Source organism: Bombus pyrosoma, linkage group LG8, assembly GCF_014825855.1.
Source record: "Bombus pyrosoma isolate SC7728 linkage group LG8, ASM1482585v1, whole genome shotgun sequence".
NCBI classification, from domain to species: domain Eukaryota; kingdom Metazoa; phylum Arthropoda; class Insecta; order Hymenoptera; family Apidae; genus Bombus; species Bombus pyrosoma.
Window position 1 is genome coordinate 9,596,066 of NC_057777.1, and position 21,742 is coordinate 9,617,807.

General features: G+C 42.6%; 2 protein-coding genes across 2 annotated transcripts in view; one reads left to right on the top strand and one right to left on the bottom strand.

The window, feature by feature from the left end:
- LOC122570031 overlaps nt 1–21,742 on the top strand; it is a 58,316-nt gene that overhangs the window by 5,948 nt on the left and 30,626 nt on the right. The window lies entirely within an intron of this gene.
- LOC122570025 (RNA-binding protein Musashi homolog 2-like) overlaps nt 15,925–21,742 on the bottom strand; it is a 123,747-nt gene continuing 117,929 nt past the window's right edge. The window contains 1 exon segment of the mRNA XM_043731828.1: nt 15,925–21,742. This exon segment is cut by the window's right edge and continues 42 nt beyond it. Within this exon segment, the coding sequence (XP_043587763.1) occupies nt 21,574–21,742 (169 nt within the window). The 3' untranslated portion in view covers nt 15,925–21,573.

The following is a 21,742-nucleotide window of genomic DNA, read 5'->3' on the forward strand; positions in this document are numbered from 1 at the left end:
TTGACTATATATGTATATCCTTGTTGTCACTATTTCCAGAAATACTTTTGCACGTTCGTGTCGTATTGCAAACTGATAAATAGAGGGTCGCTTGCTTCTTTTTATTTGCTTCAATTTCGAGAAAGCCGAACGGATGCGGTATACTTCGATCGAGTTCCTCTTCGGTTTCCCCACATACATATACATGTATATGTATACAAATATACATCCTTAACGTCCATTTCGTGCGTCGATACAACATTTCTTTCATTTTGCACGCTCACACGAAATACATACTTGGCTTACGAGCGAACCCCTAAAAGCTCGCGTAAATATCGAATGCATCGATTCGGTATTAAACAACAGGTCGTTGAGTAATAATCTAAAATTTTCATAGATGGTCGACGTTTATGAGTTTGGCTTCCACAGCTGGTTATTTTCGTAACATAATCGCTGTGTCAGTTTAATTCGGTCTTTCTCCTATGTGGAAATATACCGAACTGTATAGAGACAACATTGAGCGTGTATTTATAAATTTTATAATGTTGACGTTACTAAAGAAATTCAACAGAACTTAAGTATAACAAAATGGATTATTAATATCGAAAAGAACGTGGAAATAACTAGAACTCGTGCAGAGTATAGACGACGCAAGGCAACGGACAAACAGAAGATTCACGGGTCGAAGGAATTGAAGCAACGTACAAAATTAACAAAATTAGCCGAAACATAATCGATACCGTTAACACAAAATCATTGCATAAAAGACGAGAGTGCACTTAGATTCTTGGTATATTTTCCACAGTTAATTTGTATACCTATATCGACGCCCACGGTCACAATTTTTTCTCCATCGTGACCTTACGTCAGAGGACGAGATTTGCGGTTTCTGCTATTCTTCATTTGTGACACCTTATCGTTAGACATACATTTGTGACGAAACACGATTTATAAAAATCTTTATCAATGACCCGATCGAGCTATTTACTAAAAGAAAACGACCTTCGATTTTTAATTAAGCGAACGCAAATGTTAATCGAGGTAAAAGCGCAATTCGGACCACGAGATACGAGGCGATGTGTATCAGTCTGTTTATTTTTAAAAGATCGGTTGCAATGGCGGCACTAAACCGAAGATACGAGGTTGCTTCTTTTTCGCTCTTTTTCTTGCCAGCTATAAAAATTTCTGCAGGGTCAAATGTCGCCTGTATCTCACAGATGGTCGGCGCATAGAGGTAATTCCGCGCACTTCTTTTCCCCCCTTTTTTTCATTCGTGGCCATCCTATCAACTCTTCTCGTACATTCATCGTCGTTCTTTCTCTGAATTATCGGCTGGAGACTCGGAAAATGTTTGGTTGCTCGCAACGTTTCTTAGCACGCGGTTCCATGTAGCGCTAGAACAGAGGAAAAGTAACGAAGAGAAAGAACAGAGCAGCCGACCAAGCAACCTAAGGGCATCAAAGATTTAAGCTCCACATCTCTTTACCCCGTCACTCGTCTTTTGCGCTCGTACTCGTGTAGAGTGTCTCTTGCCTATCTTCCTCTTCACCCGCTCCCTGTCTCGACTCTACCGAACGAGTGAACTATTTATCAGCAGTCTGAAACAAGTTACTGCGAATGTGTATTTCGCTGGAGTAGCAGGGACACGTCTAGATCTCACGTCCCTCTGTAAATGTTTGAAAAATTCCGAACAACCTAGCCAAGTTAGCAAGAAACAATTTCGTAATTGTAGAATGTCAAAAAACAATATTAACGCGGATATCAGTTTTATTCGAGTTTCGTCATATTTAGCGGAACATCGTCGATAGCAGAAATATCGCATCACGGGATCTTTTTGTATATCTTTTTGCGTCCGAGGTTCAATAACGATTCGAATTAAGCTACGTTTTCTTACAATTTGAAGTTTATCCAACTCGTTACTCGTTACGATATTAACGAGTTAAGCGAAGTATGTGAATAGAATATTTTCTAGTCTGAAAGTGACAAAGAAGATAAACGTTCACGTGGAACGTGGTTCGATCGTTCAGGAATCACGATAAAATGGAATCTGCGACCGATGGTATAGATCCGGCAACAAACGAACAATAAATCGCGAAGAGTGACTGTGCAAGGAAAGAGGTAGGAGGCTGGCTAACCACCCTTATGAATTGCTCCACTTCCCCCTTAAGCTAATATCGTTCCGCAAACGGAGACTACTTACGGCCACTGATCCGTTTAAGTAATGCAATTTTATGCCTAGCTAAAGTACCGATAAACCGGGATAAAAATAGCAACATCGATCGATCGATCGGTGATATCATCGTTACTATTATCTCGACGCGGATGAATCGTTTGCCAACGCAGTTTTCGTTGTAAATATTCGTTTCCTTTTCAAAATGTACGATGTCGAGAGGCAAGTTTCGTTGTGGGAAGCGCGTTACCGTAATAAAAATTTCACTTACCTTTATCGCTATAATTCAGTCAGTTACGACATCGAAACACAGTTTCCTCGTGGTGGTAGCGATAGTTGCCCATATTTTCGGACGGAAGATAAATAAATAAAAAATCATTACCCACGCGATCGTAGGGGTCGCGTGACCGGGTTTCGTGACGCAGCTACTCCTCCCCTAACTGACGAACGAGAACAAAGAACAAAAGGAAAGGCTACCAACTAAGAGCTACTTCGTCTTTCTTCTCTCTTTTTCTTCTTTTTCTTTCTTTCCAAAGAGATGGCTCTTTTACACGTTTTTTCGTTTGCTCGCTAATCTAGCTATGCCTTTATTCGTACTTTCTGTTGCGCCGTACGCGAGATATCGATTATGGTACGTGTCAATTACGCGAAATAAGACGCGAGACATGTTTCGTCCGTATAATAGATCCATTTTTTATTCGGCTGCAGGGTTAAAGGAGAGAAGAAAAGGAATGGGAATGGGAGAAGACACGATACATCGATGATAGGCTAGGAAGGACGGCACATCGCAAGCGTGGCACGAGGGATGCGTATAAATGTCCTTTGCTCCCTCGACTCGCATCCGTGGGGTGAAAATATGCCCGGTTGTCTCTTCATATCGCTCCGTTCCGTGTTGTTGCGATATCAATCGATGGAATAGGATATAAAAGGGGAAGATATAAAACGCGCGAGACGAACTTATGTTATCGAATAACGATGGGCATCGTTTTCCCGCTGGGTACGCCACGGGACTACTGATTCCGTGTGCAGCTGCTGTCGATTACTAGCTTTCTTTAAATCATTCCAAAAAATAGAATTTCTAGATGAAGCTGTAAGAGTTAAAAGCTTTTCTATGTTGTGTTTAAATATGGATAGGAAATATTATTTAATCGCTGCGCTCCAAGTTATTTCCAGAAATGATTTTAACGTTAACAGATGAAAAAGAGAGTTCGATAGAATTTATTCGACAAAGTGCGCCATTTTCGATGCAAAGCGAAACAAGATTTTACTCGCAACTTTTTAAATAACGAAATACTGATATTATCCTCGAAATGTCTCACGTAAAGTCGTAATAAAGAGGTAAAAGTCAGTGTGAAATGTAAATCACTTAAAGCAAGAGAGTTGAGCTAATTTTGGTAAAAAGAAAAAAAAATGATCAAAGTGGCAAAAATGGGAGATACTTCAATTGGACAAATGAATTTCCCGCGGAAAGTGCAACGATCAGGCACCGCGGGATATTTCCTAATATCTCTGGAGGTAGGATCAACGACAAGGGCACGGAGAAATTTCCGGGCAGGCTTTTTCCCAGAGCGGTCGCAATTTAGCCGACAGGGGCGTACATAACGCGTACTCTTGGGGGTCCAAATATCGATTTCCTTTCTTCCCGGTTTCCTCTGCTTCCTTTGGACCTTCGATAAACCAACGACGTGCTCGGAAACCTCTTGTCGTGTCACTTGTTATTTCTACTTTTTTTTTTCTTTTTTCTCTTAAAAAGTATCGTCAAATAATTTTACTTATTAATATGTACTTAATCGATGGAAATGTAGTATTTAAACATATAGATGTACATTGGTTGAATTCCATTGTATATACAATTAGAGTGATAATGGCGATAATTATGATAATAATAATAATAATAATAATAATAATAATAATAATGGCGATGATATTATAATGTAGCAATATATGTAATAACAATGGTAGTGGCGGAAATAAATATAATAAGTACACAAATAAGTTCTACGCTTCAGAAATGAATAGTTGATAACGTTTTATTTCACTCTGTTGCTCGTTTCCAATTGTGTGTTCCTTCCATGGAAAATGGACAGGCCTTCCGCGTACTCTGATCTGCCCTCCCGCTTTCCTGTTTCATCTTCTTCGTTCTTTTCGTCCTCCTCTTCTTCTCAAAAAGGCGTGTTGTCTTACGGAAGTCGGCCAGTCCCTCTCTTTGATTCTTAACTCTCAAAATCCTACACTAGTCGCGATCTATCACGAACTACTGTAGATTCCAATGTGACTAGAAACGACTAGATTCGAAAATCTGTTGGTTCGAACGACCCAACGATATCGACAAGAACGCGTCTCATTATTCGTTGTTCTTACGTAAATTAGACAAATGTATAAATAATCATAAAGCATCATCCTTCGTGTAAAGTTCGCACAAAGTTTTTACGTATCGCGTTTTCCTTTAGCATTCTTTTTCATTAGCAATCTACTTCCATATATAGCATTCTTTTTACATATACATATACATATATATGTATATATATATATGATAATACAGTGACGGTATGTACAGATTTTGTACTCGTTTGACATACAAAAGCGCTTATATCCCTAGAGTTTCTACAGTCGTGCCTCTGTCGAACAGAACGATATTGGATAACGATACAAACGGTCGCGAGTTGTACGCATCGCTCGATACAATCTTCAATCATCGACGATTCTATCACGCTTATTCCGCATCGATTCCTTTACACTGTATCTTTTAACGTAGCTTGAGGTAATTCGATGACTCGCTAATGCTACAACATCGTAACAAAATAAGTCTTGCCATGTTCGGTCGAGAAAAGTGGATCGCAAGATTCTCGTATGAAAAAGAGACCGCCGCATCGTTCTTTCGATCGAATATATTCGTAGGATAGTATCTCTTTCCCTGAATCTTCCGTTTTCGTGGCACGAAAAGCCAATTTAGATAGAGGCCCTTTATTTTCCATGTGTATCCTCGCGCGTCGCTTTCGCCTTCCGTTTCTCTTCGCCTGCAAAATGTCGATTTTCGTTCGTTGCTAGGAGAATTACGAGCCGCCAGGCCCACAACGTATTACAATTACAAAATTCATCAAAGCGGTTTCGTTATCACATATAATATATGAACGAGTATCGTTTTGGAATGTCTGGCTTTTTCGGGACGAGAGCGTTGCGCGTTAATTCGTCGTATTCCTGAATTGACTCGTCGAACGGTTATCGATAGAAAATTTTGTTCAACAGCCTCGTACGCGTTCCGAATTAACGCGTGCACTCGCTCTCGCCCCGGAATCGTTGTAAACCGTCGTAAATGCAATATCAAAGCGATGGATACTCGCATGGAATAGATTTCACTCTTTCGCAGAATTATTCGTTTTCTTTCTTTTTCCTCCAATTATAGTTCGAAATGGTTCGCTCCTCGTCAACTTTGTACCATCGGCGGAACAAAATCTTTTTTACTAATCGAATTAGGCCAGCCCTTGTTCGAATTAACCCGCGTCGTTGCTGAACTTTGGGCTACCGAGGGTAATTGAGCGCATCATCGAGTTCGATCTCGCTCGTCGAAGCAGCGAGCAAGCATTCGACCTTTCTTCACGGGTAAGATTCAAGGTACACGCGTTTCTTTGGTCGCGAAAAATCCACAAGGAAGATCCACTCAGCTTCCATTAGCATATCGCATGCTAACTCGTGTTTTCGTTGGTGAACACCACGCGATACGCTCGTTCTTGGAAATTCGTTGCAGAAACGGGATCGAACGCCTTTGCGGCGTTCCTCTCTCTTTCTCTTTTTTTTTCTTTATTCCTACGGGTTTACCATCGTCCAGATTTTCGACGAAAATACCTAGTTTCTCTACCTAGATTCTAAACATTATCCATTACGTCAGCTGCAACTATGTCTAAAAGTGTGTAAATTGTTTCAAGTATTAAAGGGTGCTACTTTTCTACGATGCTGCAAGAAAATTGATCGTTCAAGGGTTTATCGTGGAAATTAAAACGAGTACGTTTCTCATCTTTCGTATGTTCATGGAGCGATTTTCGTGGTTACAGATAGATTATTATTACGAAATATCATTTTTCTTAGGCACGTTCGAGAAGGAAAGGAACTTTGATTTTTCATTTGGATTTCGACGATGGCTCCATGCACACGCGTGCTGTCTCTCAAGATCTTTTCTAAACCGGGCCAATATACAGATAAGAAAAGTTATTCTAATCGATAACAAAGAATCGAACGCGTCGAGTTTTATTCGATCAGCGACGTGCACCTACCCGGTTACGATGAAACATTTACGGGACATTAGGTCGATTTTATTTAATCAATGATGAGTATGCTATGTAATTGGTAAACGGGGTCTCCCCGTCCGTTCGTTCGATGATCGAATAAAATAGACGATTACTCTAAGTTGAGTGTTTGCTTTTTTACAATAAAAAGTCTCACTACTCTTGCACCAATCATCAAACAAGCCACGTAAAAAAGCCTCTTCCTGTCGTCGGTCCGAGTAAAACCTAGTTTCCTCTATAATTGAACAAAGTAACAAACTACTCGTTTATATATAAGAAACGTCGACACAGAAACAAGGAGGGTAAGACAAATATTTGTAGAACCACATCATCCTACGCTTTCATTCAAACAATAATGATTGTTAAGGTTATATCACACACTCGTCGATACGAACTGTACTTAGCCTTTTGCAGTTGAGTCGAAATGATATTTCGCTACACAGAGATATTTTCGAATTCGGCACGTCCGGCGAATAAACGTTTTTCTTCTCTCGCTAACTCTATTTTACACAAAATGATACCAGGGGGATAAAATTCACTGCCATTAAAATCCGTGTAAAAATAATCCCCCTTTATTGTCACTCACCTTCAGTTGCTTAAAATTCCCACGTTGCTCGAATCGGAAACAACCGTTCCAGAGTATCATCCGTTCTTTCACTAGATACTGTTTCATTACCAGCGGTCATTATATCTATTTATTTGATTATACTACTGTTTACCCCTATACGAATCGAAAGTCAATTTACACGCAGTTCTCATGCTCTGTTTAATTACGGTTCAGGTTGCGATCGTATCGTTCGGAAGAACTTCGACCAAGGAACGGGAAGAAATCATAATTCCTACGAGTGTGCGCTACTGGCCGTTCGTTCGTTTGCCACGTTTAAAATCAAGGAAATTCAACAAGTGGAAATATTCTTTTCTTTGTTCTTTTTCCTCCTTTTCTTTTGGAACGGTAAAAAAAAAAAATGACTCGAAAGAGACAGGGTATGCGTTGGATTTCAGGAACAATAACGTATGAAAATACGGCCAGCGGCGCAAATAAGGGGCCAATTAACTACTACAAAGAGATACTAATATTTATAGTACGTGTATATATATATAATATGTACACACGCGGGCGCGTGATGCATCGAGATACCAATAACCGCGTAATAATCGTGACGCTTCATTTACGCTACCGTATAATAGCATATTTATGTATTACGAATGAAGTACGATTCGACAGAATAGAGGAACGTGGAATACGACGGATACCGATCGATCGAGTTCCTACGCAAGCTTGTGTCTTTTCGTGTTATCCGGTTTGACCGTTATACGAACTTACCGCGGGCTTAAAGGAATCTGAAAATTACGAAAATTGGAAATAAGCAGCGTCAGCCAAGTGTAACAACGTACACGTACTAAAGAAACAAAGGATTCAAAAACGTTCGAACTACACTTCGATTCGATGTGGTTCCAAAAAAGTTGATTGGTATTGCTGCGTGCAAATTTCTGATCAGTTGGAAATTGAAAGTTTCGTCTAGTCATTATCAAAGTAATCGATATTATCGCGTTGACTCGCCATCCCATCGATTGAAAACGACTCGATTAATTAAACTTTGACCGATGGTCTGTGCGCCAAGGGTCTGATCTCACTCTAGTCGATCGAATATTTCGGAGAGTCGATGGAAAGGGGTAAAATATCATTAAGCGGTATTAGCATGGAATAAGAGTGTTTTTAATGTTTTCAACAACAACAGGTACAGTAACCAGTTTACCTGCAGTAAATACGTTGATAATTATTCCTTCGATATCCCTTTCTCATTCACGTTCTTCTTTCGCTCGATCATCTTTCTCTCCCTCGCATTCGATAAACATACGCGAATACGCGCGCACACGCACACACACGCACAGAGTTTTTCCGCTACTTCGCTGTTGCTATGTTTCGCGTTCGACTACTACTTAATTAAACCTCACTTATTACTGTCTTTTTGTTGCTTACCCATTTAAATCGGGTAAGTAAATTACACGAGTTGACTACACATTGTGTTTTACTATTCGGCTGTCTAGCTAGCTGACACTATACTAATTGCGTTGTGGAGTTGGGTTGATCTACTGGCTACGATTTCATGATCTTTCCAATAAACGCGCCATTCATCCTATCGTACGCGATCGTTTCTACAGTGAGAGATCTATCGCGTGTTCTATACGATCCTGGCGACTTCTCAGTAAAAATCATACACGGTTGTCGCATCGAAAGTCACGGTTGTCGCATCGAAAGTCACGGTAGTCGCGTAAGGACAAGCGAGCAAGCGCCCTAACGACGAACGAAACAGCTTGGGAAACTAACGAATACGGAGGTCGTTATTGGAAAGTCAGTAAGATCGTTGCCCGCGGGAATGCTGCTTACGAGGTGAATGCTGCTTACGCTGTGTCGAAGCTTCGTCCTCGGAACACGGAAAGTACAGAAGAAACATCAATTCCAATTGTATACGATAGCAATCTTTGCTGCGAACAGTAAATTACGTAACTCTCGAGTCAATTGAAAGAAATAGAAGCGTTCGATGCGCAACTCACGCGGCCAAATAACACTAATGTGATGTCAATGAAAATAAGAATGCTAATAGCGACGATTATAAACTAATGGCACGTTCGACGAAAGAATATATTCGATGCTACTTGACGCATGGTGATGACGATGACGATGATGATGATGATGATGATGATGATGGTGAAGACGACGACGACGTATGATGGTGATGATGGTGGTAATACTTGTGTATGACTAACCATAATATCGATATTAAAATCACCTGTAACTGTCACGCGAGATATGTCGCTACACGCGTGGCTACATGCTAAATGGGAGGAAAAAGTCCCGTGTTCGGGGAGCCTGGTCGGCCGGGATAAACGTCCTGGAAGAACGTCTCTTTTCACTTGGTTATAGATCTCGATCGACAAGGGCTCGCGTAAACGGGACTCCGTCTTTCCCGGTCTGTCGTAACTAGTCGACCCGGTTTAACGTTTATCCCGGTTTGTACTTTTTCAACACCCTCGAGACTGCAAAGTGTCCTCGTCCCATAATTGTCACGTATCGTTGAACGAACGAACGCTCGAGCGACCGCTCGAATCGGCGAGATCGAGGTCCTTTCGTCGTTCTCTTCGCTATGTTTCCTAACTCTATTTTCGTCTTTGAGTCTCGGCTCGCATATACCGCTTGCTACCTCGAGTCGTCGATTCGAGTGGGACGTGCTCTCCGACTTTTCGTCGTTTTTACAATACACAGGTTAACTCGACGGGTCAGAGCGTCTCGTGAAAACGATTCGTATGAAATGTACTCGCAAAACGTACAGAAAGCTTGATCGTACGGGCTGAAATACGATCGCGTAAATTCAAGCCGGTTGCATATACCATTGGAAGCTCATCTCTGAGTCTTTTAGCTGATTTCAGCTTACCTCTGTCGATGTACGCGTTGTTGAGGAAGCAAGAAAATTGAAACAATCTGTGTGCCGCGGTGAACGAAGGGGGAGTACGAGAATCTGATAAATACGCGTATCGAACGATTGGGAGCTCGATCGAACTAACTGGCATTTCCTTTTCCTCGACGCTTTTCTCCCGTTCCTTCTCTATCTCCCTCTCTCTCTTTCTTCCTTCTCTTTCTTTACCAACAGTCGGGATATATTTCGATCAGGTTGAATAAAAAAATATGGGATATCGTATTCGACTTATCAATACCGAGCGTTAATAAAGTACAGGTGGCAAAACTTTAGGTAACAACAGCACTAGCCGAGGGAAACGAACGAACCTTGAAACGAACGACACACGCGATAATCATCAAGGCCCGTCCGTTTTCTTCTCCAGTCGAAACTCTCTTCCTAAAATCTTTCTATCGATATCGTTTAGCAAAACTCTGTACGTATGTACAAAACGTAACGCCGATCGCGACCGCCGTGGGATCGACGATCGTTTCTCGGATTCTAAGAGTCTCGTCCTTTTAAAATTCGTCACGCAAAGATCGAGCTTGCGCATCGGCTGGACAAGAAAAACACGATCCCATTGGCGGGCCCCGTGATAGAAGAATAGTTTGTGCGACGATCGCGTTAACGTGGAAGAGTAGGAAAGATGGAAAAGGAGACGTTATGCGTTTAGAAACGGTGCTGCGATACGACGCAGCGGAAGATAGAAGTGAGGTAGATGCCTGAAAAACTTGTATTAAAATTTCCATGGGATTGAACGTTGAGCGTTTCCCGCGTCACAAACTATGCTTCTTTGGCGATCGATGATCGATCGACCGCTTTGACGACCGATTCAGGATTAATTATTTACAGACACAGGCCGTAGTCGGTCGATCTAGAGAGTAAACATGATGTAGATGAAAAACTCGGCGGAAGTAAGGGAAATTAGCACTGACTCTCGATAATCGCTCGGTACGATTTCCATCGAATGACGAGAAAATTTTGTTACTAAACGACGTTGCGACGATCGATAGTTCGTTGTCCCTCGATATCGATTGGAGGATCCCCTCGTGTCGAGAGTTATGTCGAGAGTCGGCTCGATCGCCGATTTTTTTTTTTTGTTTTTTTCTTGGTTATCTATACACATCCGTTGACATATACGCATATTTTTACATACATATACATATATATATAGAATTTATTTGTTTGTTAATTTATTCGTGTATGCATATGTGTATGTATGAATGTATGTATAATATATATATGTATATTTATATGTATATATGTACTGGAAGAACAAGACGCCGAACAAATTCGTCGGCCTGAAAGAAGCGCTACGTAAAACGCGTGGGTCCCATTTTGAAAAAGTGCCTTGAAAAACGAAAAAAAGGCCAGCCACGATGCACGACCTCGCGTTTTTTCCTTTCTTTTGTTCACGAATCTTTTGCATTTTTTCACCGATTAGATTGGCTGGACTTTCTTCATTTCGAGCGTCCCTTTTTACACGCGGCAAGCTCTCCAAACGCGATACGTTACGTGAGAATTTTGACGAAAGAAAAGTGTATTCATGAGTCTCGATTGCCGTTAAACACGATGGAAAGCTTGACGGTAAAAGCCGACATTCGAGTGCATCACACCGTCATAAAAGCGATTCGTTTCAACTTTGATCTTCGGATAATTTCTTACTCACTCGCTCGCTCTCTTTCTTCCCTATCACACATTCTCTCTCGCTTTCTGATCGATGGAAACAACGATGGTAGCAGCGATGGTTTTTTGGTAGTGGATGGTAATGGTGGCAGTAGTGGTGAATCATTTTAGCGAGATCAACGATTGCAAAGTTACGTATACTTGTTCCTCTGTTTCTTTGCTTTCTCGAGTCACGCATGTGACTTTGGGTAAGGCCTCGCGCTTTGCCTCGATCCGGCACGACTGTCTCGTATCACCAAGCATTTCACTACCCAACTCTCGGAGACGTCCAATTCACTGACGTGTTTTTCTTCTTTTTCTTTTTTTTTCCTTTTCTTTTTCCGAAGGTTCAAGCGTTAGTAGCAAGTATCCAGTGAAAATCATGCGTGAATACGAGATAATCGTTCAGACACATGTTAGTTATGTACAAGTCGTTACACATGCACGACACACACCGTTACTGTAAACCTCGATACTGGCCATCGACGAATAGCTCTGACACTGGTACTTTCTTGTCATCGAATTGTCCACGCGGTAACGAATGGGATCGATCGTAAACGCGAGAAATTTTTCACCAGGAAACGATTAATTTTCGATACGAAAAACGGTTTTAAGAGAAAAGTTCCGAGAATGGTTGCGAAGGCGTCAACGTGAAGTGAGGTCGCGTTGATGCCTTGCGAATTTCGTTAACAAGAAAACTTTGATAAGATGCTGGTCATCGAACTCTGCTCAGATCCAATTGGCGAGATTGCGGATACGTTGCCGCGTGGAAAATTCCTCGACGATATGATACCTAGAACCATCGTTACTGGGATACGGTTGAATCTTTTTGATCATACGAACTGGATATATATGTATATATTAATGGAGAGAGAGAGAGAGAGAGAGAAAGAGAAAGAGAGGGAAAGAGAGAGAGAAAGAAAAGAAGGGCCTAATTATTATGTTTTGAAACGGAAGTCAACCGTTCGCGGTAACGAGGCTCTGGAATCAGTTACAAAAGGAAACGTTTCAATTGTGCATATCTTATCTACTTCTACGTTATCGACGATATTCAACTCTACTAGTAACTACAAACATTTATCATATATTACAATGCGTATGGGTAGAAGGTGGTATCGTTCCTGGGCTCGTCACAAGCCACAGGGAGATTCGTTATCGATAATAAATAATGCGCGCAACTAATACGCCTCTAAACCTCGCAACGTCTACACTCGCTATGCGAAATATCTACTTTTAAGATAAGGTCAAATAATGCAAATTTGTAATAATACGTGTAATGCGTCCATATGCGTCCATCTGCGCTGGCTGAGTCGAAAATCTTGGTATCACCGAGAGTAGCTTGCTGTCCTTCCGTTCGAAGAAGGAGAAATGAATATATATGGAATATATATGTATATATTATATATCTACATAATATATGGAAAGTAGTTTTCCTTTGGAAAGAGAAGCGTATATTGTCGTTTCTTTGTTTTTCTCAGCGTACTACGATTCCCGAATCAGTCTGTATACATATATACATGAAAAATAGTAAAGGTAAAAAGGGGATGAAGAAAAGTAGTCTTACCTGATTCTCAGCCGTCGTAGTCGCCAAATCGTGGATCTGAATCAGTGGAAGCGTCTCAGTTTCTCGCGTTCTCTCTATCGATCGACACTCAATTCTACTGCCTATGGGAATTAATATGCGTCTAAATCGTTCCTGCTTCTCTTCTCTTCGACTCTCTTTTTTTTGTGCAACATATGTTTCTCTTTTCTTTTTTGTTTTCCGTTTCTATCGTTCTGTATTTTCTTTCTTAATCTCGCGTTCATTTCTTTGTCGTTCGAATTTCACGGAGGGGGAACGATCGGTGAGGGGGCTCAAGATAGAGATCGGATTAAGGCACTCGGGTCTCTGTTGAATCGATAATCTTGTGAAACGATGGGAAAGGGTAGCCGATTGCACGGAGAAAGTGCAATCTGTTGCGCGAGAACTGCGCCAATTCTATTCGTTTTCTTTTACTTCTTTCTCTCCTCTTTTCCCTCTTTCTTTTTTTTCTTTTTCATAGACGTTCTAAGTCGAAGACGCGGATCCACGAACAACTGGTCCCGACCTCACGTCGAAGATCCACGATCGAGGATCGATACTCGCGGGAAGATACAGCAGAATCGAATTAGTTGATAAATTGTAAAATGATATGTTGCGCGAGTCGATATGTATTTAAGCTGTGCCCGACGCAGCTGAAAAACTGGTAGCGAGCGCTCGGATATACGGAACGCTCGACTCTCGAGGAATACGTTCAAACGTCTACCAAATTGGTCCGTTAAGTACGACGACGAACTCGCGATACTTTGGCTTTCCGCTGCTCGACACTCCCTATTTCTTTGCCCTCTTCTCGCCCTCTTGCTCGAGGGGTATCACACGTGAGAAATCACAGCGCGGCGTATAGGTATAAAACGAACTACGCTCTAAAGGTTCGTATTAAACTAATACTCGACGACGATATGTACACACCGATCCCAGCCTCGAAAAGGATCGGCAATCTTTTCATCTAAGACAGCTTCGAAGGCAAGATTTTCGCGCGTCTTACCGCGGAGAATTTTTTCGGGCAGACCAGTCCGAACTCGCGTTCGTTCATCCGTGTGAAACGATCAAAATCGGAAGAGGTTCTTTCTCCGTGCTCCGGGTACCAAGTGTATTCGTACGCTCGGGCAAACTTCCAGTCCACCATCGATGCTCTCGATCTCGTTCGCGAGTTCCTCTTCCTTTTCCGGTTCTATCGACCTTGACACATCGAGCTTCGTTAAATCGAACAAGCGTAATCGTCAGTGATTCGTGGATTATATACTTCGCTCGAGCGTACGAATCGAAAGGGACAGGATTGGAAGACGGTCACTTTTTCCGAAATCGGCGACGAAACGAAACCAATTTGCTCGCGATTAACCCTTTGCGCACGGCCCACTTGTCCGACAGAATGATCGACAAAACTGACTCCTCGATATCCGTAGCTAGAGATCAACGCAGTTTTGTGTGGAGACTCGATCGAAAAGGTCCCTCTACCAAGTGCAAAGGGTTAAAAGGGGTTGACGCGCGGTTAAGCCGCTCCTCCGCGTTCTCGTTGGCAATGAGAAATCACGGGAGGTAAAACGGGATCGAATGGAGAAACGAGTAGCGCGGGCGATCCCTCCGCCGCGAGAACCGCCGAGGAATCGTCTGGGGCGAGATGGGCCCGCTGGAGATTTGACAAAAAAAAAAAAAAAAAACTGTGTACATATCGAATTTATTAAACTTTACTCTTACTTGCTGGTTAGAGTGCGCCAGGAGTGGTCTAACTAAGATGCATGCGCTACAACACATCCGCTGGCTATCTTAAACCGCTTAAGAAGCAACATGGAGCGACAGAAAAAGGAAAGTAACGTTCAAAATTCTATTCGTCTACGCGTAATGCGTAATGCGTACGCATGACGCATACCGGAGGAGGGCACGCCGCTCTTCGGTTCAACGGAAACTGTTCGTTCTTTTTATTTCACTCTTTCCGCGAAAGCGAATCTTCCAAGTGACGATCGTTTCCATACAAACGGAAGTTCTTCGTTCGTTTGGGATTTTTCAGGGATATTGTGCAAGGTATTTGTCGCGATTTTCACGCGTGTCGACCGCATTTTTGTGACGCTTCGCAAAGTGTTCAAGCGAGGTCACGGCGATTCGCGAGCACCCGAGAAATAGGAGTAGCCGAGGGTAAAGGGTTGGATGCGCGGTACAAGGTGAATCGGAGTTGCGAACAAACGCGGCGAATGCAAAGGGCACGCAACGCTCGTGTTCCGACCAACCAGAGAGCGGCGTGAAACGAATGCCTACCGGGGTTAACGAGGCTAATTACGGCTTAATATTAATTAGCCAATTAGCGATGCGCCCGCGGTACTGTGCCTCCGGCACCGGCGGTTGCGCCAACCTTCGACGCCACCGACCGAACGGTGAATAAGAAAGAAAAAAAAAAAGAAAGAAAGAAAAAAAATAAAAGAAGAAAGGAAAGAAATCTACGAATCTTCTACTAAAAAAATAAAAAAAAAGAAAGGGGGAAAAAATACAAAAAAGAAACTGATGAGAGAGAGAGAGATCATCATCATGGATGGCGGTAAATACTGACAGGTACGCTAATTCGAAGTTTAAGTGAGTTATAGAAGAGACAGAAACAATACATACGTGAGTGAGTGAGTCAAGTATTACACAACATGAAAAAACAAGGAAAATAAAAAAACATAGTTACTTCTGGCGAAAGTGGGAGAAACGATATAGTTAGCCGCGATGTACAAATACGATCGTAAAAGGGGTTTCTATTACGAAAGAAGGAGGAACAACGAAGAGGGGGAAAAAAAGGTTGTCGTACACACAATACAGGTTAGCTACAAGTTTGAAACGAACTACTTTATTGGCAACTCATCTAGGCATGGAACTAAACTAATTATCCGTCGTTCTTCGCGTTCGCCGCCCTGCGTACTCTTGCTGTGTATCGTGCCGTGTCTCGATCCTTTCGCGGTTCGGAATCGTCCATGTATCGTATCGCGCGTTTCTATAATCCCTTTCCTATCGCGGGCATCGCTCGTTCAACGGATCCGCGTTTATGGCACAACAAAGTAGCGAAACCAAATTAAGTTAACAACTATAGTAATGATTGGAAGAAGGAAAAAGAAAAAAAATTAAGAATGACAATGGAAAGAAAAAGTACGAACATAAAAGGTAAAACAGAAGAGGGAAAGAAAGAAGACGTAGATCGACAATGAGATTTCTCGAGCGTTCGTTTAAATACGCTCGTCTATCTTCTCATCGCGATTACAAATGTATTTCCAATCCTTTCGAGTTTCCCTTAAAATACGTTAGAAACTCGTGATTCATCGGTAATTACGATTACGATGGAAAGCAGAAAAATAGAAAAACAACGATCGATGACGATAACAACGATACGCAACAGCAACCATGATCGCAGTCGTACTTGCAGGGGTGACGATACCGGCGGTAAAAATAATCAACGATGATAACCGATAATAATAATGATAAAGTGTGGTGATAATAGTAGTAGTAGTAACGATGATGATGACAATATTAATAGTAATAATAGAGCGATAATGACAGTAAATAGTAATAAGGATAGAACGAGGTATACGGAATATCGGATAGCCATAAACGGAGGATTGTGTAGGGTGTGGGTGGACTCGTCTGATCGAGTCGAGAGACACGTCTGATACGTGCCTCGGCGAGGGTGAATTATTTCTTTTTGTCTTCGTCTCTTTTCATCCGATCCCTCTTTCTCGCTCCGTTGTCCGCCTTGGTCGTTTGGCCGAGGAAAAAAACGGTATTTATCCCAAGGCTCTTTCCCTCCCTTTTATTTTTCGAGGAACGCTGCTTCGACGTGAAAGGACACCAGCAGCGGTAGGGGAGTTTAAGAAAAAGTTGCGGTATTATTACAGAAACGTTCGATCTCCGTTAAGAGACTCGGATTCTCTGAAAAAGTTCTCCTTTTAATCCTCTACTCACTGCTGCTCCGTCGATAAACAATCAAGTATCTCGTTCGTCGTTTGAAGATTTGGGTATAGGAGGAATAATATCGGATAATTGAAAGTTTTAAACGATTAAAAGTGATGTTTTAGAAGATGGGCAGTTTAATTTCCGTATAAAGGGTATGTCAGCCATATACAAGATACATATACCGGGAAAAGAAAAGGAAAATAGAAACGATCGAATATTTGAAGTATCAGAGCATGGCTGACGTGGCAGACATTCGATCGATAATATTTTGCGCGAATGTACATTCAGATCGATAACATTGTAATTAAAGGAAGAAAAAGTAAAACGTACTGCGTACGCGCACAAACATTCATCGAAAAAATATTTAAAAAGAAAATAAAATAAAAATTTCGAAGATAAACAAAAGAAAAGGGAAATGGAAAGATCGATCGAATGATCGTTTCGATGAGACACGGTCGCGATGGAACGTCTGCAAGGAAGCAGAGCAGCGAGTTATACTATTCTTAAAACATGTATAATACAATGAAACGACGAGGGCGGTGAAGGAACAACGGGATTCGGATCTAAGATATTTCAACCAGCATGCTTCACCTACTGATCATTCTCAACTAATGGATGGTTAGCGATCATTAAAATACTAACTACGCTAAGAATTACTCTCGACATTCGCAATAAGTACGTTAACGTGTGTACGTGTGTTTTATGTATGAGCATGTGCGTGTAGCGTATAAAATACATAATCACCGGCATATGTATGAGAAGGGATTTCTTTTCGGAAGGTTTTCAGGTAAAAAGAAAAGAAGGAAAACGTTGGTAGAGGAGGAACAGGTTAATCGTCGTCGATGATGTTTTCTTGTCGATTGCAAATGACGAGAAGGTTCTGTTCCGCGTCGACGAGAAAATCGATCGGTCGGATCGAGCGCCCCCGCGTTTCTTCCTCGTCGGAACGCGTCCTTCCGTTCTCGCGTCAAACGATTGACGTATTTCACGCGAGACCGTGGAAGCGCTCTCTTCCTTCCTTTCGACCGACATTTCGGAATATACGATCAATTTCCCTGAAAGGGAAAGAGGGAAAGGACAAAATAGAAAAAGGAGCAATTTTTTTTTGCAAGAAACAAATAAGAGGGATGAGATGGAACGAAGAAGGTGCATGGTAAGAAGAAAAGGAAAAGTGGAAGCTGCAGGGGTATAGGGTACACCGATATCGGGTTGTCTTCGAGGTCAGTTTTAAGTACGCACCCATGTTCTATCTCGAAACTGCGTGCCATCTCGAAGTACGCAGACCGTGGAAAATAGAATTCGGTTGCACCGTGGTCTATAGTCAAATCATCGCCTCTTGCTTGCTTTTTTTCGCTAGATTACGCGCACGCGTGCACGCGTACCTGTTTCCGCGATTTCTCGTATTAAGGCGTGCTTCGTTATCTCACTCTCTCTCTTCCATACATTCGCTAACTCTTTTACTTCCTCACACTCTCACGCGTCCTCACTCTCCCACTCTCTCTTTCAAAATTTTTTTTTTTTTGTTTCTTATTCATCTAAGTACCATCTTATAAGTCATAAATATCACTCGCGAGCTTTGTCGTCGTTAATATTACGGTACATATTAAGTATATGTTTAAAGTATATATCACTAAAGAATATTACTTTTGTCGTTTGAAAGAGGATTCTTTCCTCGAACTTCTCCCGCCCCGCTATAACACGTTTTCACCGCGTCGTTTTCTTTTCTTTTTTTCTTTTTCTCTGTTCGCCGGAGCGGCGAGTCCCTTTCCTTTAAATATCTTTTTACGCGTACAGATTATCGTCTCCCTTTTTTTATCTTTTTTTCTTTTTCTCACTCGATTCGTGTCGTCACGCTTATCGTATCTCGCTAAACTTAAATAATATACAGCTTACAATTTCAGTAGATCGCTTATTGCTCGAAGTTTCTCACATTTGTTTCGCGGCATCGCGTTCCTCTCGCCGACGACCATTCTCTCTCTCTCTCGTCATTTGCTAGCGGCGATTCGCGGCGTCTGCATGCGCGGGACCGTTTCGTCCGACCATCTTCCGCCCAATCGTTTGCGAATTAGAACGGTATCATAAATAAATAGAAGAATCGCAGATTGCGATTGTCAATTTAAGTCTTTGCGGAGACTCGTCTGTTCTCTCGTCCGCTCGGTCGATCCTTCGCGCTCCTGCATCGACGATATCCACTCGACGTAGTATTCTTAACACTACGGCAACCGAGTGACGCCACGTGAGAATTAAGCATTGACGTATCTCTACCATTATTTAGAGTTTCGAGAAGAATCAACTATCTCAGTTTACTACATATTCCTATAAATGTGATAAAAATCATATTTTATCAACTATCAAAATGGTCATTCGTGATAGCGTCGATAGAAAAAGGAAAGATAGGCGGAAGAGCAAAGGGAGAATGAGGCGAAAGGGAAAAGAAATAAATTTTCACGAGCGAAAAAGTGTTGGTCGGAGAGCGAAGGATCGATGACGAAGAGACGCAAGACGAATACACCGATGGAAAGGCGCGAGTCGATCGAAAACGGCGGAAGATCGAGCCGCGGAAGCAGCCGCCTCGATCGATCCCTGGTCGCGAAAACGAGAACAGCGTGACGCCTACGGATAGGTATAAATTAAGTATCGACTCGTTTTGTTTCGAACTCCTTAAAATCCTAGTCTTAATCTGCTTGAAACTTACAACTATGATCGCTTAATTAACGCTGAGCTAATCTCAATCTTGGGTTCCTGTTATCGTGGTCGCGTTGCTCGCGACTCTAGTACACCTAGAAACGAGTATCCCTCAGAAATGTGTTTTCTTTTCTCTTTTCTCCTTCCTTTTTTTTGTATATCGTGGTTGAATCGCGGGCTGCTCGTGCTACTCGCGCGATGGAGAAATATTGTCTTCCGTTACTCGAAGAAAAATATATGTATACCTATGCGCTATCTTATTTGAACGCGTCCCGTGTAACGCCTGTTTCGCACGCCTGCTTTTTCTCTCTACGTGTACGCGTGGTTGACCGTGCGCGTTTGCGACTGTGTGACCGAACGCGCGAACAGTCGTTCACCGAACGAAAGCGCGCAGCAACTAAAATGGAGACAAAACAAGAGGAAAGAAAGAGGATAAAAAGGGGGAAAAGGGGGAAGAGAAAAGTTAGCCGAGATCGCGACGAAAGCTGACAAACGGATGGGCGAAGAGAGAAATAGACAGACGAACAGCTAGAACGTTTCCACATATGCTTCGTTTGGCACTTTGACCGAGGCGGAGGAGTATGTCGCGCGACAAACAGGAGAACTGCCTCGTTCTCTGGAGCGGAAGAAAGGGGTGTCGCGGACCGCGATCGTGTCGCTCTTTACAACGTGGAGCGTTCCTTTTCCACGTGCTTTCGTTCGGGTTTGCCAACAACGTCGCCCTGTGATTTTTTGCAAATCGATAAAATGGGATATAGGATAGAGCCGACGAAAGAAACGTCGAAAAGAAAAGCAAAGCGAACGAATCCAGTGAGTAATCGGGCTCGCGAGGTCGTTCACGGTGTAACACATGCAAATGTTTCGTCCTCTTTCTCTCCGTTTCTCATTCTATCTCCCCTGTTTTATTGCTTCGTGGTCGAGATCCTTGAGAGCGGAACGGTCGTGAAACGACCGCCGATATCGTTTAAATAATTAAGTAATTAATTAGCATACGAGCGAGCACGGTTGAACAATGTCGCGCGTATCCTGCTGGGGGCCGTATGCTAATCTAACTAGGAACCGAATGTGTGGCGAGAATATCGTGGAACGCGTGAAACAATTACGATGGACGAAGTCAAAGAAATTGAAAACAAAGGAAATAGGAAGGGAAAGAAAAATATATACGAAAATTCGCGAACGAAGGATGCAAGATTACCGCAACAAAATATGCGATGCGATCGAATTACGCGCGACTTGTTTCTCTTTTACATATGCACACATACATACAATTGTTCTGCCTCTCGTCCTCGCTGCCTCTCACACTCTCTCGTTAATAAATTAATCGGCAAGCGATAACGACGAGTAGTAAACGCAAGAAGAATGACTTCGGTTTTTGGGCTGGGAAATCCTCGCGCCCTGGTCAAGGACACCACCTCGGACTCTGCGACGCTTTCGAGTTTATGTCCGTATCCGCTCTCTTCTCGTTCTTTTCTCTCGCACCGCTTTCCACGACTCATCCTTCTCAACGTATAAATTCTCGGTATACCTAACATGTAGCGCAAATACGTGACAAAAGCAAAAAGAGATGTAAAACCGGTAACCGATTACACAAAGAACAGCAGACATTTTTATCCATTCAACGGGAAGACGATGGCGAAAGTTTTCGCGCTGACTGAAACGCGAAGCATTTTTCAAAGTGGCAGCCAGATAAGTATAGAATCGGCGAGGAAGAGGAAAGGAAACCGAGAATCGTCCGAAGAAACGAAGACACCCGCGTCGCGAAGAAGAGTCAGCGGAGGCTCGGTCGGAGCAACATTTCCGATCGCAGAGCCGACGTTGGGTGAAAGGCGACCGAAGCAACGGCGTTTAAACGTACATGCCCATTCCATACATGGAACCCCAGTCGACGCCCTGGAAACTGGACATGTCAACGTTGGTGAGCGAATATCCCTGGTAGGGGTTGGCGGGCGCAGCCGCAGCCGCGGCAGCCGCTGCAGGAGTGGCTGCTGCCGCGGCAGCTGCGGCGGCGGCGGCT